Genomic DNA, 17,208 nt, shown 5'->3' with positions numbered 1-17,208 from the left:
TTTGAGGCCAGCCTGGTCTACAAAGTGAGTCCAGGACAGCTAAGGCTAACACAGAGAAACCCTGTCTTGAAAAACCAAAAAAGAAAGAAAGAAAGAAAGAGGAAAATTAAATAAAAAGAGGAGGACTTGACTACCCCGAAAGTATAAAGAAGATTTTTATTGTAGATATAAGGAAGATAGCAGGAAGAGGGAAGAACCCAGGCTGAACATGGCAGGCTAACTAAACCAGACCATGAGAGGAGAGAAGAGAAGGGAGAACCAGAGAGGAGCCACCAGCCAAGAGGGGCGGCCTGGGCTGAATTACAGGGGAAGTGAGCCCAGCCCTTGGGAGGGAGAGGTTTAGGGTAGCGGCGGGGTGAGAAGTGCCAGGGGAAGCCACAGATACTCAATGAAACTTGACCCAGCTTTGACCTAACAATGGGAATCCACTTAGCTTTCCTAATAGTCATTTGCTATAGCACCCTGCTGTGCTGAGTTTTTTGTCTACTTGACACAAAACTAGGGTCATCTTGGAGAGGGAACCTAAATTGGTAAATATGCTTCCACTGATCTGTAGGCAAGTTTGTCATCAAGTCTTGATTAACCACTGATGTGGGAGAGCCCAGCCCACTAGGGCAGGTGGTTTTACGGTTGTACAAGGAAGCAGGCTAACCAAGCCATGGGGCACAAGCCAGGTAGCAGCATTCCTCGTGGTCTCTGCTTCAATTCCTGTTTCCAGGTTCCTTCCCATCCTGAGCTCTCTACTGCCTTGGCTTCCCTCTGTGAAGGACTGTGATCTAGATGTGTAAGCCAAACAAATCCTTTCCTCCCTAAGTTGCTTTTGAACATGGTCTTTGTCAGAGAAATGGAAGGCAAACTTAAACACACACACACACACACACACACTCTCATACACGCACACACCTTTTTAAAAATCTCCCTTTCCTTCATTTACCTGGTGTACAAACTCCAAATCCAGGCTGCCTTTTGTCTTTTTTTTCTTTTTTTAAGATTTGTTTATTATTTATACACTACTCTACCTGCATGTGTGCCTACATGCCAGAAGAGGGCATCACATCTTATTATAGATGGTTGTGAGCCACCATGTGGTTGCTGGCAATTGAACTCAGGACCTTTGGTAGAACAGCCAGTGCTCTTAACCTCTGAGCCGCCTCTCCAGCCCTGTCTTTTCTTCTTTGGATTCTTCTTCTTCTTCTTCTTCTTCTTCTTCTTCTTCTTCTTCTTCTTCTTCTTCTTTTTAATTTCTACTTCTACAAATAAAAGCCTGCCTTTTCTCTTGCTAACCTTGTCTGTGTAATTCACAAGCCGCCAAGGACTGATTTTAAGAAAGCGTGGAGAGCTTTTTCTCGCCAACCACAGGAAAGATTGTTTTCATAAAAATGAGTGCCGTGAGGGACTGAAGATCAAAGAAATAAACGGTGGAAACGTTCACCTGTGATGCGAATAAGGTTTTTTCTGCAGGGCTTAAACATGTTTGCATTAAAGAAAAGTCTCTAAAGCAAAACCAAGCACCTCTTCAATGTTCTGAACAAAGGAATACAGACTGGCCTGCTGAGGAAGTGAAGTGGCCAAGGAAACACCATCATGTCCCGACTCTATTTGTGTAGGCAGTTCTCAGCCCTCTGCCTGGTCACCTCCATCCCCACAATGGTCACACCTACCCTGTCAACACATTTGAGATTTTTGTGGCCTTGACCATGGTCCAGATATATTAACCAAAATAATTACTGTCAATTAAAACAACTAAAAAAGGAATAAACCAAAAATAATTTTCATGTTATAGCTGAAATAATCACCATGTTCGGCCAGAAATGAATGTTTCGAGGTTGCTCTGTCATCTGACTTTAAAGTGAGTGGTGGTCTTTGTGGTTTTCACCTTTTAAAACACTGTTCCCCTGAGCTTTGACACCAAGAGACTCTGGGGTATGAGCTGGATCTTGGTCATGGACCAAGAACTCATGTGTTTTGTTGTTGTTGTTTTTGGTTCTTCAAGACAGGGTTTCTCTGTGTAGCCTTGGCTGTTCTGAAACTCACTTTGTATACCCGGTTGGCCTCTTAACACAGAGATCTGCCTGCCTATGCCTCTGCCTCCCAAATGCTGGGATTACAGGTACACACTACCACTGCTCTGGCTGACTCAAGTATTTTTAACTGGCTTAATTAGAGTCATTGTCTGAATCTTTCTTCAGTGGGATATTACAGAGGCAGGTGTGAGGTCCAGGGCTTGTGTGGGGGTGGGGGGTGTCCATGACCCTCTCCAGCTGTTAAGAGTAGCCTGAGGCAAATAAACCAAATCCATCTATCTTTTACATAAACAAAAGCCTTTGAGATCCTATAAACCAGGCCTAGTGGTGCACACCTTCAATCTAAGCACTCCCGGAGCAGAGGCAGGCGGACCTCCGTGAATACAAAGCCAGCCTGGTTTAAATACTGAGTTCCAGGCCTTCTGCGGCTGCGGTAGTGAGACTCTGTCTCAAAACATCAAACAAAAGTAGAGCATGATGGCGCATGCCTTTAGTCCCAGCATGTGAGAGGTCTCTGTAAGTTCGAGACCAGCCTGGTTTACAAAGCTAGTTCTCAGGACGGCCAAGGTGCCACAAAGAAACTCTGAAAACTGAAAACTGAAGCAAAACCAAACCAAATCGAAACGAAAAAAGTTAAGATTCAAATAGGTTTTAAATGTAACGGAATCCAAGATGCTGGGCACAGTGGTGCACGACTTTAATCCCAGCACTTGGGAAACAGAGACAAATGAATCTCTGTGAAGTTAAGGCCAACCTGGTCTTCATAGAGTTCCAGGGCAGCCAGGGCTACATAGTGAGACCTTGCCTCAAAAAACCAACAACTGGCCGCCGGGCAGTGGTGGCGCACGCCTTTAATCCCCGCACTCAGGAGGCAGAGACAGGCGGATTGATGTGACTTCGAGGCCAGCCTGGTCTACAAAGCGAGTCCAGGAAAGCCAGGGCTGTTATACAGTGAAAACCCTGTCTAAATAAGTAAACCTTTAAAAACAAAACAAATAAACAAGCAAACAACCCAGCAACGTTATTCAATATGTCGAGCTTTCAGGGGCCAAGCATTTTGTAAGATGCAAAAGGTTACAGTAATGAGGAGACATCTCTCCCTACTCTTGATAGTTCACTTTTAGGAGAGACGAGACAAACGAAGACAGAAACAAGGTGATTTCTGAGAGCTGCAAACTTAATACATGAGGACGCAGGGGCAGTCCACCTGCCTGCCTGTTCTGCAGGAATCGGCGGGTGGCCAATACGAGGTAACATCTGGAGCACGGCCTCCTTGGGCAAGTCTCGCCCAGCACTGATGACGTCACCGAACCGCACCAGCCAATCAGCTCCTCCTGGCTCGGGCTAGGCGGCCTAGCTTGCCGGAAGCCCGGCGGCTCGTGTTGAGACCCTGCTGAGCCGCCGTAGCTCTCTGCCCCACGCCCAACGTCCGCGTCGCCGTTCTGCGCCGCCGCCATGGCCGACGTGGAGGACGGCGAGGAGCCCTGCGTCCTGTCCTCGCACTCCGGGAGCGCAGGCTCCAAGTCGGGAGGCGACAAGATGTTCTCCCTTAAGAAGTGGAACGCGGTAGCCATGTGGAGCTGGGACGTCGAATGCGATACCTGCGCCATCTGCAGGGTCCAGGTGATGGGTAAGCGCTGCACGCGAAGCTGTGACGCGGCCTGCTGGGCGGGTCCCGCCGGCGACATCTGGGCCCGGCCGCCCGGCTCCCGGGTGATTCCCGCAGGTGGTGGGCGTGACCCGTGAAGCTGAGGCTGTGTGGGCAGCCCGGCGGCCAGCAAACCTCACAGCGGAGGTTTTGAGAGGCGCTCGCGTTCCCCAGGTTGGCTTAGAACTTGCCCGTTTAACCGAGGTTGGCCTTGAACCCTTGGCGCGCCTGCCTGCCTGCACCTCCCAGACTCTGGAAATGACGAGCCTGCGCCACCGTGCGGATCTCGTGTCACGGTTCTGTCTGTCACCAACCGAATGATGCTCACTCAGTCTCAAGTTTGCCTCCAGAGACAACCATTGCCATTTCCGGATTCGGTGCTGCTGTTTGGCTGGCTCTTAAATTTTAGCTGGACAAGACGAGTCAGATAGGGCTCTCTTGTCTTGAAGCGAGGGGGGAAGGATTGCTTGATTCACAACAGGAAACGTCATCTTGCCCCTTTGTCACCATAGGGTACCATTTCTTAGAGAAAATACTGCTCTGCTCTTTTGTCACTTCTCAAAGAACCTTTTTTCATAGTCTTCTATTACAATATTGTCAACGAGAATGTTGGAACTCTAGTTGAGTTTTACATAGTTTTAAGAGCTCAGTCCACCTTGAAAAGAATGCTGTCTTTTCCTTCTCTTCTTTTCCTTTTTTCTTTTTTTTCCGAGACAGGGTTCCTCTGTGTAGCCTTGGCTGTCCTGGACTCACTTTGTAGACCAGGCTGGCCTCGAGCTCACAGCGATCCGCCTGACTCTGCCTCCAGAGTGCTGGGATTAAAGGCGTTTATCACCACGCCCTGCTTTCTTTTCTTTTCAAGTAGGGTTTCTTTGTGTAACCCTGACTGGCCTGAAACTTTATAGGCCAGGCTGGCCTCAAACTCAGAGAATGGTCTGCCTCCCCAGAAAACTCAGCCTCCCCAGTGCTTTCCTTAAAAGTGTGCACCGCTACTGCCAGGCTCTGTGCTTTTTTAGACCAGTTCTATTTCATGTAGTCCAAGGTGGCCTTGAACTCCTGATCTTCCTGTTTCCTCCTCCCAAGTGCTAAAGAGTGGTGTTACACCTGTCATACTATCATCATTCTGGAGGCTGAGGCCACAAGCCATCAGTGAGTGCGAGATCAGCCTTGAACAGAGCAAAAGCCAGGGCCCGGAGAGTGCTTCCACAGTTAAGAGCGCAGGCTGCTGTTAGAGAGCACCGCAGTTCGGTTTCCCACACCCATAGGACAGCTCACAACCCTCTGTAACTCCAGTCCCGGTAGATCCAACACCCCACTCTGGCCCCAGAGGGCACCACACACATATGGTATGCATACATAGATGCAGGTGACATAAACAGAAAATTTTAGATTACTGTGAAAACACCCTAAAAGGTCATTTTCTTTAAAAAGATTTTTTTTTAGAGTAGTTGAAATTAACTGATTTCCTGTAGTTTGAAAACTGTGCTTGCTTCTTGGCAGTGAGACTTAAACATAGAATTGAGATTTTTTGCAGGGCCCTCACGAGGCAGAGGCAGGGGGATCCCTGAGTGCCAGAACAGCCATGGCTCCTCAGAAAAACCCTGTCTCAAAACAACAACAAAATTACATTTGTTTATTTTGGGGGGCTTACAAGGATGTTTTGGGGAGTTGATTCTCTCCTGCCATGTGGGTCCCAAGGCTTCACTCAGGCCTGTGTCTTAACCTGCTGAGCAAGCAGTCTAGCTGGCTAAAGGTTGACTTTTTGTTTTTTGTTTTGCTTTTCGAGACAAGGTTTCTCTGTTACACAGAGCCCTGGCTGCCCTGGACTCTCTTTGTAGACCAGGCTTGCCTCAAACTCACAGAGATCTGCCTGCCTCTGCCTCCCAGAGTGCTGGGGTCACAAAGGTGTGTGCCACCACGCCTGGCAATAATCTTAAAGTTACTTATTTTCTTATTCTAAAATTGACCTGTCATCCCATTGCACTATGGGTAATCTCCCTCCCTTGGGTTCCACCCATAACATAGCCCATTTCCTCCTGAAAGTAGCCATTGGCATAGGGAGGAGGCCAGGTCACCTGTGCAGCCAGGTTTTCAAAAGAAGAGTAGAGTGTGTGATTGTGATAACTTAGACATTTTATATGGCCTTTTTGGAGCCTTGATTTCCTACTTGACAAAAGAGGCCATGGGTCGACCCCCAGAGCTGGAGGCAGGCCCAGGTCCAGCATGTAATTGGCACACCTGGTGGTGTGCTTGCCTCACTGCCCATTTCCTAGTGAGCTCCAGGAACCGTGGCCATTTTGTCATACCAGGGCGTACATCCCAAGTGGATGCTTGGGAGTTATGGCTGCAGCCTGTGAGGCAGTTTTCATCTATGTGGAAGAGGCCAGGGTGGCTGTGCGGTTTTTGTTTGTCGAGGGTAAGAGTGTATAGAGAAGCCAGCAGTAATACCTGGGCTTGAGCCAGAGTGAAGAGAGGCAGCAAGCAGTCTTCAACTCCGCACTGGCTATTTTTACCGAAAGTCTTTTTTTCTATTTACTTTTTAAACAAGTCACTCTTCCTAACAACACACTGAGTGTGTAAAAAGCTAGTCCTGGGGCTGGAGAGATAGATGGCTTAGAGGTTAAGAGCACTGACTGTTCTTCCTGAGGACCTGGGTTCAATTCCCAGCAACCACATGGAAGTTCATACTGTCTGTAATTCCAGTTCCAGAGGTCACATAGACGGAACACCAATGTACATAAAACTAAAAGAATGTAAAGGGCCACAGGAAGGGGGAGCTCGTCCTGAACTCACAGCAGTCCTGCTGCCTCAGCCTCCTCAGCACACTGATTACAAGCCAGGGTCACCACACTCATACTGTCTTCTCTAACCTCCTTTCTCTTTTCTTTCTCTTTTTCTTTTTCTTTCTTTCTTTTTTTTTTTTTTTTTTTTTTTTTTTGGCTTTTCAAGACAGGGTTTCTCTGTGTAGCCTTGGCTGTCCTGGATTCCCTTTGTAGACCAGGCTGGCCTTGAACTCACAGTGATCCGCCTGCCTCCCGAGCGCTGGGATTAAAGGCGTGCGCCACCACGCCCAGCTTAACCTCCTTTTTCTTTCTGGATCTGGAGAAATGGTCTGTGCTTAGGAGCCTGTCCTGCTTTTGCAGAGGGCCTGCAGTCAGTAGCTAGCACCAGTGTTGAGAGCTCACAAACTGCCTGTAGCTCCAGTCCCGGGGCTACCCAGCCCAACACCTCTGGCTTTGAAAGGCACCTGCATGCACATGAACATACCCAGATTTAGGCCCCCACACCTAATTAGAAACAAAAGCCTTTTCTGTTGATTTGAGCTTCCTTTTACCTAACTTGGATTATGTATGCAGTTAGAGAGTGAGTCAGTGTCATTGGTGCCTAAGGCGTAGTACTGGTGGGATTTTAGACACTTGTTGCGCACCCCTTAGGGTCCCATCTTAGTATTTACTACATCATTTATTCAAGTACTTTGCCATTGTTGAGTATGTGGAAACTCCTTCTTGGTCCATCCTGCATGTTATTGTTGGGCAGGGCCAGGGACACATGCCTGTAATCCCAGGACTTTGAGGCAGGAGGTAAAGGTAGGATTTCAAGGTCATCATTCATAATGGGGCAGTTCAGGTTAGAGGTTAGCAGGGGTTATGTGAGAGATCAGATCTCAAAAAACCAAAAAGAAAAGAAAAACAGAAACCTTTATTGGTTCCTTCAGTATCCTAGATCCTTGTGTGTGTATAAACAAATAATGAATCCATGCATATGGCTTATTTATTTAAAGTTGGTCCATGTGAGTGAGCAAGCTGGTGGTCAGCTTACAGTAACTTGTTTTGGTGGAATTGCCATCTTTAACTCTGACTTTTCTTTCCTGCCACTGCCAAGCTATATTGTCATAAGAGCATGTAAAAAAAAAAAAATCGTTAGCCGTTGTGAAACATTAATAAATTAGTAGAATGCCATGTATTTTATTTCTCTTTAAATAGTTATTTTTAAATGAGAAAGTAATAATATGAGATTTATCTTCATCTCTGATCCTTGGGGCTTTTGTTTGATTTTGAAGGTCTGGGTTTCCAGTGTTGCCTCCTGAACTCAGATGAGACTCGCTTTGTTTACTTTTAGATGCCTGTCTTAGATGTCAAGCTGAAAATAAACAAGAGGACTGTGTTGGTATGTGGTCATTTCTTTCTCTGGCCTTTTCAATTAAAGGTTTTCTTCTGCCTCTGTTTGATGTTTGAATATGCAATTGAAATTGACTTTATTAAACTGGCTATGGTGACCCAGACCTGTAAACACATAACTAGAGAGCTTGAGATCAGCTTTTGGTATATAGTGAAACCTGTTTTTCAAAAGAGAAAAAAGAGAGAGGAATAGCTTTGTCAGTACATAAAAATAAACCATAAAGCAGTGATTAATTATGAATATAAAATGTTTAAGGCAGTTAGGGCCTGTTGAGGTAGCTCAGTAGGTAAAGTGGCTTGCCTCTCAAACCTTATGACCTAAATTTAATCTCTGGAACATATTTAAAGAGGGAAAGAGAGCTAAATCTACAAAGGTCTCTGACCTCCACGTGAGGCTGTGACATGCATGCCCCCCCCCATTACACCATATCCATACAATTATAAATAAAAATCAACAAAATCAGAACTAAAACTAAAAGGGAATGAATTGTAACAGAAGACTTCTTGGTAAAACATCCTTTTGCTGAATGCAGTGGTGTACACATGTAATCCCAGCATTGGGATCTCTATGAGTTCAAGGCCAGCCTGGTCTACATATGGAGTTACAGGACAGCCAGGGCTCTGTTACACAGAGAAACCTTGTCTCGAGGAGGGAAAAAACAACAATAAAAACAGGGCAATTGCCACAGCCTACATAGTGAATTCCAGGAAGCCTGGGCTATATATAGCAAGCCCTGTCTCAGCAAAGAACTCTAGCCAGAGATGCCTTTCTCCAGCCACTCTGCAAATCTGGTTGTCAGATGAATTGCTGCACTGCTTGCTGGTGTGGTAGCTTTGGGTATGGTTTATGGGTTTTAGTTTTTGGTCTCACCATGTGGCTCAGACTTCCTATGTAGACAAGGCTGGTCTTTCAGTGAACCTCTCCTGCTGCCTCCTTAGTGCTGGGACTGTACCCAGCTGGATGGCTTAGCATAATTCATTGATTCTAGAAAAACAGCTCACTGGATGTACAGCTGATGATGTTCTATACCGTCTGTTGTAATAGCCAGCTATAAATTGAGAGCCTGTAAAATGTTGTATTTTGGTAAATAAAAGTAAGAAAAATGATGCCAGGTGTGGTGGTACACACCTGTAATCCCAGCACTAGGGAGACAGAGGCGGGTGGATGTGAGTTCGAGGCCAGCTTGGTCTACAAAGTCAGTCCAGGGCAGCCAAGGCTGTTACACAGAGAAACCCTGTCTCAAAAAAACAAAACAGGCCGGGCGTGGTGGCACACGCCTTTAATCCCAGCACTTGGGAGGCAGAGGCAGGCGGACTGCTGTGAGTTCGAGGCCAGCCTGGTCTACAAAGTGAGTCCAGGACAGCCAAGGCTACACAGAGGAACCCTGTCTCAAAAAACCAAAAACAACAAAAAAAAAAAAAACAAAACAAAAAAAAAAGTGAGAAAGATGTTTTTTAGTAAAGGGGGACGCAGAAGCTCCCTAAGGTGCCCCATGACTGAGGAGGTCTAGGATCTACAGCCCTTTAGTCTCCTAACTTAAGACAGCTAGCGAAGCTGCTTAGGAGCAGGGTGTGGCTTCACCTGAAAGCACACTGTAACACGTAAATATTTTTGTAGATAGAAAAAATGATATCTTGACCACTTACCCAACTTTTTTCAGAACTGGGAGTCATGACTGTTGGGTTTTTTAACTCTAGTTTTGAACTTAGTAATTTAGTTTTTAAAAATACAGTTTTGCTTTGACGATTTCATGAGCACACGATGTATGTTCATTATGTCCACCCCTTGCTCGCCCCACCGCCCCTCGTATGTTCCTCTCCTGCCTAATGCCTCCCTGAGCCTCCACATCTAAACTGAACTGAGTCACCTCTTGGTTTGTTTGTCTGTTTCCTTCTTTGATTTTGAGGCAATGTCTTGCTTTGTAGCCACAGTGGCCTAGAATGGGCTGCACTCCTCCACCTTAGAGCTCAGATTACAGGCATGCACGCATACCCGCTCAGCTGTTCTTTTCTTTCTCTAGTGGTCTGGGGAGAATGTAACCACTCCTTCCACAACTGCTGCATGTCGCTGTGGGTGAAACAGAACAATCGCTGCCCTCTCTGCCAGCAGGACTGGGTGGTCCAGAGAATCGGCAAGTGAGCCATAGTGGAAGGAGCTCCTGCTGTGGTTGGCAACCCTGGACGATCTTGCCGTCATGTTACGAGAGAAAGACTAGACTCTCCAGTGAATTCATTCATTCTTCAGATAGAACAGATGACGTGCGGTCCTTGGAGACTCATCCAAGGCGTGGTTTAGTGTTTTGTCTGTTTAATTTTGAAAAAAATCTCTACAATTAAGAAGATAATTTATTAAAAACTGGCCTTTCCTACCTTGGTTGTGTGTGTGATACGTACTACTTAGAAGAGCAATAAGAGAGAACACTGAAACAGATGGATCTTTATTGTTTATCTGTCGGCACACAAGGGCGGGGAGAGCATTGCATTCACAGAAGAGCATTTTTGTTTTATGCTTGGTTGGATAAAAAATAAATAAAAGAAAAGCCGGGTGTGGTAGCACACGCCTTTAATCCTAGCACTTGGGAGGCTGAGGCGGATCACTGAATTTGAGGCCAGCTTGGTTTACAAAGTGAGTCCAGGACAGCCAAGGGTACACAGAGAAACCCTGTCTTGAAAAACTAAAACTAAAAATAAATAAATAACAGAATGTTACAGGAACAAATAAAATGCATTTAAGAACCCAACTCCTACCCTCTGCTCCTGATACTTTCTGTTGCTGGGAGAGAGGCAGCCCATGGTTTCTTCATTTGCTGTGAACGAGACTTTTACTTTTAGGTCAATGAAGAGAGTAAATAAACTAACTCTCAGGTAAGTGGGACTTTGTCTTCCTAGTTCTCACCTTTGACTCATCAAGGAAAAGTAGATTGCATTTACCTCACTGTTCAGTCACTTGGTTTAAAGAAGCATTTTCTGTTCCTAGTAAGGTTGTGCCAAAATATTAATGGGAAAATGCTTACCAGTGCAACATTGCAGCTTATTATGCAGTGTTTTAATAAATGAAATACTCTGCTTTGAGTTATTAAATTTTTCTATACCCTTAAACTTGCTAATTTGTTTAGTAAATAATTTGAAAAAAAGTAATAGACTCTTTGTCAATAAAACTTAATTAGTTGTCAGTAAACTTAATTGTGTGAAAACACACAAAATTTTATCAAACTCACCTAGTGGGGCTGGGGAGGAGGTATCTCTCTGTGTTTAGTGCTGGGTGAGTCTGAAGACCAGACTCTGTTCCGTAGAATTCAAGTGACAGCCCAACCCTGTTACTCAGGAGGTAGAGACAGGATTCCTGGGGCTTGCTAGCCAGCCTGAGGCCAAATTGATAAAGTCTTCCTTGAGAGGCCCTGTCTCAGAAAATAAGGAGGACAATTGAAGGAAACCTGAGCTTCTGGCCTGTAAACATGCAGGGACAAACACATATACAAGTTTCATTCAAAGGTTATTTGGGGCCATAATTTTTTATTCTAAAGTGGAAATTACTGATAGGAATTTCAAAAAACACGTGAGCGGGGGGGGGGTAGTAGGGCGAGGAGTGGCTAGGGAACTGGCTGAGTGGTTGAGAGCACTTGCAAAGGACCCAGATTCCCGCCTCCGTGTTGCAGCTCACAACTAACTCCAGGAATGCAGCATCCTCCTGTGGGCTTCTGTGGGTACTCCATGTACAGGGTGCCCATATAAACATGCAGACAGACATGCAGGCGAACACTCATATGCTCCAAAATGTTTTCTAATGGATTTAAAATAATAATTCATTGAGAATTATGGTGGGTCTCACTATAGCCCTAGCTGTACTGAAAGTGAGTGGAGATTGGCCTCTGACTGTGGCAAACTCCTTGCCTCTGCCTCCCAAGTACTAGGATTACAAGTGTGCACCATTATGTCTCGTTGAGTTATGGTTTTTTTTTTTTTTTTTCTTTTTTCTTTTTTTGGTTTTTCGAGACAGGGTTTCTCTGTGTAGCCTTGGCTGTCCTGGACTCACTTTGTAGATCAGGCTGGCCTCGAACTCACAGCGATCCGCCTATCTCTGCCTCCTGAGTGCTGGGATTAAAGGCGTGCGCCACCACACCAGCTTTCTTACTTTTTATTAGTCTGGTTTCTCTGAAAATTTTGCTTCTGTCAGCAGACTCCCTGAAAGAGTATGGGTAAATATTTTCTAAATTTTCTAGGTACATTAAGTATACAAATGGTTTTGGTCATTTGGACATATCTGTCACTGTGTAGTTATTAGTAGCCTCTTTGACAGTTTTTTTTTTAAAGATCATAGTTATAAAGTTGAACTAGATGTTTGCCTTTGCTGTGAGGAAGTAAGTAGTAGGCCTGTCATGATCATTAGGTGCTGTGACAGTTTGTGAGTGAAGTCTGGAGGGCGACAGTTCCATTCAGCAAGACTATCTGACAAAGCCCTTTTTGTGATACACTCAGTCTGAGGATGGAGGAGGCAGGATTGAGATAAAGCTGGGCTCTGACCCCACCCATCCGCCCAGCCACCCAAGAGTTCCGTACATACTGTCTCCCCAGAAGGAACATGTGGGGGTGCGTTAGTTGTAGGTTCCAAAAGCAGCAAGCGGGGTTTCCTCTCCAGATGATTAAATGATATTTTATGCCTTTAATTACATATTAGCAAACGTTATGTTAGAACTATAAAACATACAGACAGCAGCTAGGTGTTCTCAGGCTCCTGTCAGTGTGAACAACTCCCTGCTGTAGGCTGCTGGGTGAGTGTGAGAGCATGAGTGCCGTGTGGTGCCATCTTCATCTTAAGGTCCTCCTTTCTCCCCAATGTGTCGGATCCCAAAAAGTTCCCATTTCCAAAACTTCTCTTTGGAATCAGGACTGGCATCCTTGGAGTGGCAGTCTTGGGTGTTGGGCAGATTGGCTGTTGGATTGGACTGCCACAGCCTCTCAGAGGCACCCTAATGGCACAGGAATGAAAGAATTTAAGGCCTTGCACTCTCTGCCTTTGCCCAAGCGACTGCCATCCTCTGTGGAAGAGTGTAGAGCCAAGTGTTGCTGTCTGTGAAATCCAGAGAGGAACAGTGAACAGCACCTGTTACTGCTCCACGCCTAATGCACACCCAGAGCTGGTAAAATTCCCCAACTGGCTTTTAGACATAAATAATAAACTTAAAAGTTGTTTCTGTTTTTTAATTGAAACAAGGGTAGAAAGCTTTAGAATTAAAGAAGAAAACCCAAAGAACCCTTACATTAATAAAGTATGTTAAGAAAAATATGCTTTGTCTTTGTTTGTTTTTGTTTTTCAAGACAGGGTTTCTATGTGTAGCCCTGGCTGTCCTGGATTTACTTTGTAGATCAGGCTGGCCTTGAACTCACAGTGATCCGCTTGCCTCTGCCTCCCAAGTGCTGGGATTAAAGGCGTGCACCACCATGCCCAGCAATAGCCGGTGCTCTTAACTTCTGAGCCATCTCTCAAGCCCTGACTCCAAACTCTTGATCCTCTCACTCAGCCTTCTATCACCACACCCATCACCTTTGGGTTTTTTTTGTTTGGTTTTTTTTAAGATCTGTGTATTTAACGTGTTGGTGTTTTGCCTGTATGTGAGGGTGTCAGTTCTCCTGAAATTGGAGTTGCATTGCAGACAGTTGTGAGCCGCCATGTGGATGGATCCTCTGGAAGAGCAGCCAGTGCTCTTACCCACTGAGCCATCATCTCTCCAGCCCCTGTTCTGCCTTTTCATCATCCTTTTCTCTCTCACGGCTAGGTTTGTTCACAATATGTCCCCCAGGGACAAGGTTTTCTGTAGTTTGATATTATTAATAATAGCTGAAACTGAACAGGGGACCAACTTCAGCTAGGAATGTCACCTCTCTGCCTCAGTTTCCCCATGTGATAAGCATTCCAGCCTCACTGGATTGAGGACCCAGGATGTTACTTTTCCCCTTGGTGCAGTTGAACACTCAACAAGGTAGTGTGAGGAAAGGTTTGTTTTGGCTCACAGCCATCATGGCAGGAAGCAGGAAGCCGAGATGAATGCTATTGCCCGGATGGGTTTCTGCTTTGTGTTCAGTATGAGCCCTGGCACAAGGAGTGATACAGCCACAGTTAAGGTGGGCCCTCCACCTCAGTTAACTCTGACTAGAAACGCCTTCACAGTGCGGCTTCTAGGTGATTCCAGAAGCTGTCAGGTTGACAGTATAAACATGACAGGGATTCTGTAGGTAAACTAAGGTGTCCCTGGTGCTGGTAAGGGCTGCTGATGCTCGGCATCTGTGAAAGCTTTAGCAGACATGTATTCCGTTATGGGGTAAAGCCCCCTCCCAACTGTCCTCAGTCGGAAAGGAAAGGAAGAGGCAGACAGCAGAGGAGAGAGTAAACGGTGTGGGTGCAGTGTGGAGCAAGGCCGCAACTGCTTTCAAGATAGCTAACACGATTTTCAGATTCATATTAAGAAAAGGTTTGTAAATGTTGGAAGTGTAGAGGCCCGATGGGCTGGCACAAGAGGCAGAGGCAGGTGGATCACTGAGTTCAAGGTCAGCCTGGTCTACAGAATGAGGTCCAGGACAACCAGGGCTACACAGGGAAACCCTGTCTTGGAAAGAAAAAAAAAAAAGTTTAATGTTAGACTTTCCATCTCCGTAGAACCTTAGCTTTTTTTTTTTTTTTTTTTTTTTTTTTTTTTTTTGAGAGACAGGACTTTGTGTGCTGGCCTTGAACTAGCTGCTCTCTTGGCTCTGCTTTCCAAACGCTGTGTTCCACCATCCAGTTTCCCCAGTTCTGCCTCTCTGCTGGCTGGGGTCTTCTTGCTGGGTAGAACCACGGTCCAAGTTGCTGGTCTGTGAAGCTCTTAAATCCCTCGGTGTTTGACAGCATCCAATGACAGCAGCAGCCTGCAGCGCCCTCTACTGTCACAGCTTAACAAGTGTTTGCAGCTCTTGTGTGTCTAGCAAGTTGGGATTCCTTAGCCCTTGGCAGCCGCTGGCATTGCCGTTTCCAGGTAGGCCTAAGGATCAAGATTTGCTCAGTCTCTGAAGCCTTTGACAAGCAGCCAGCATGACAGCTCCTGAGTGACAAGTGTCCCTTTGCCGTGAAGGCCTGAAGCTCTTGGGAACTTCTGCCAACCAGAGCCTGCCGGTTCCTTTCAGTGGCTCTTACTGGCCCTCTGGTCCTTCAGCCTGAGATGGTTTTCTCACTTCTACTTTGCCTCTCTGGCCACACTCTCCAGCTGTTCAGCTGTTGTTGCCACTGTCACCTTTGCCTTCCACAGCTGCTCCGTGTAACCAGCTCGGCCTGTACTATAGAAGCCGACAAGAAAAAACCAGTTGAGAGAAGCAATCTATGTGACAGCCACCCACAGGCAGCGCAGGGACGTGTTGTCTCCCAGTCACCTCGATGAGTGAGGTCGACAAGCTGCTCATAGCAAGAGAAAGGGACTTTCACCAGACACACACACACACAAAACCTCACATGCAAATGAGGGTTTGGGGTTTTTTGTTTTTTGTTTTTGTTTTTTTGGGTTTTTTGTTGTTGTTGTTTTGGTTGGTTGGTTTTTGTTTGTAATGAGATGGGGTTTCTCTGTGTAGCCCTGGCTGTCCTGGAGCTTACTCTGTAGATCAGGCTGTCCTTGAACTCAGAGATCTGCCTGCCTCAGCCTCCCCATGTGCTGGAATTACAGGAGTGTGCTACCACCCAGCGCACAAATGGAGGGTTAAGTTTGCACTAATCCCATCTCTGCCAGGCCACCCTTCTGGCCTCGGTAGGAATGGCTATAGGGCAGTTTAGTTGGTAAAGCTGAGGTAACAGGAGCTTGAGATCAAGGCCTTCTTAGGGTACATTTGAAGACAAAAATAACAAAGAAACCACACAGATTCGTTTACATGTGTGTTTTCAGAGCTATATATTGTTTTTTCAGCTATTAGCCAAAGCTTATGTGTTCTATGCCACTTTGTGTTATGATAGAGTATAGGAGATGGTTAACAGAAAAATGGAGGCCAGCAGGTTGGTTCAGTGGGTAAAGGCACCAGCTGTTGACCTGAGTTCAGTCCTTTTTCACTGCCCACCTCCCCACCAAGTGCCATGGAATGGAAGGAGCCAGCCCTGGCAGGTGGTGGTCCTCTCATCTCTGCACTCACACTGTGGCGCGTTCACACACTAACGAAAAAAGATTGAAGAGGGAAAAAAATGCTACTTAGCTCATACTTTAACAGTGGACAACCACTTAGCTTTGGATTTCTGGCCAGAGCACCAGATGGCAGTGGCAAAGACACAGCAGTCAAAAGGAGAAGGAAAGGGACCAGGTCCCCAGTACCCTAAGAAACTTCCAGAAGACCCACCTCCTGAGGGTCCATGGTACCTCCTAGTAGCATGGCCCTGGGAAGTAAGGGGTCAGCACTGAGGCAGAAGGATTGTCAGAAATCCAAGGCTAGCTTAGTCTGCACACCAAGGTTTAGGCCAGCCAGGCTACAGAGCAAGGCCCTATCTCACAACTAATTAGTCAAAATATGTAGTACATGTTCCATAAAATGCTAAAATAATATTGAAGCAGGTTATCCTGCCGTCACTATTTTTAATCCACTAAAAGGTTAAGCCCTTTTGCCTGTGTTAAAGTGTGATTGTCTTGGGAGTTCCTTTAAGTCACGGTGTCCTGGATAAAGCAGGCTGAGTAAAGAGGGTGTCGGTGAGTGATGGAAAAGGCTGACATCCCAGCATCACTCAAACATGAGCTAATCAGCTGACACATGCTTGGCAGAAAATCTCAGAAACTGGACTCAGCCACCACAGATGCAGCTTTATTGTCCCACACAATGAGGAGTCTGGGATGGGAAGTCCAGGCTTGATCCAGCAGGTCAGCAGTGTCATCCTGAGCCAGGCTCCCAGCTTCCTGCTCTGGGCGTCTCTTTCCTGACCCTGAGGTGACGCCTGAACAGACCTGTGTTCTCTATCTTGGGGAAAAAACGGAGGGCACCAGGACTGTTTTTCAGTTTGAGTTTTTTTTTTTTTTTTTTTTTTTTTTTAATATTTATTATTATGCATACAGTGCTGAAAAGGGCATCAGATCACATTATAGATGGTTGCGAGCCACCATGTGGTTTCTGGGAATTGAACTCATGACCTCTGGAAGAGCAATCAGTGCTCTTAATCTCTGAGCCATCTCTCCAGCCCCCGGTTTGAGTTTTTTTGTTGTTTTGTTTTGTTTTTTGTTTTTTGAGACAGGGTTTCTCTGTGTGTAGCCCTGGCTGTCCTGGACTCACTCTGTAGACCAGGCTGGCCTCAAACTCACAGAGATTCGTCTGCCTCTGCTTCCCGAGTGCTGGGATCATAGGCGCGTGCCACCATACCCCACTATAC

General features: G+C 46.0%; 1 protein-coding gene across 2 annotated transcripts; it reads left to right on the top strand.

Annotated features, from left to right (window-relative positions):
* Positions 1-3,431: 3,431 nt before the first annotated feature.
* On the top strand, positions 3,432-10,227 carry Rnf7 (ring finger protein 7). 2 transcript variants are annotated; one of them, XM_051140673.1, is made up of 3 exons: positions 3,432-3,647; positions 7,792-7,839; positions 9,872-9,928. In XM_051140673.1, the coding sequence occupies exons 1-3, from the start codon at positions 3,480-3,482 to the stop codon at positions 9,926-9,928; spliced, it is 273 nt and encodes a 90-aa protein (XP_050996630.1). In that variant the 5' UTR covers positions 3,432-3,479. The 2 variants fall into 2 exon arrangements, with proteins under 2 accessions (XP_050996630.1, XP_050996629.1); XM_051140672.1 differs by having other exon boundaries at positions 3,442-3,654; positions 9,872-10,227.
* Positions 10,228-17,208: the final 6,981 nt, after the last annotated feature.

The sequence above is a fragment of the Acomys russatus genome, chromosome 32 (genome assembly GCF_903995435.1).
Source record: "Acomys russatus chromosome 32, mAcoRus1.1, whole genome shotgun sequence".
Lineage (NCBI taxonomy): Eukaryota > Metazoa > Chordata > Mammalia > Rodentia > Muridae > Acomys > Acomys russatus.
Note: the sequence above shows the minus strand (reverse complement) of the source record. Positions and strands in the feature narration are given on the sequence as shown.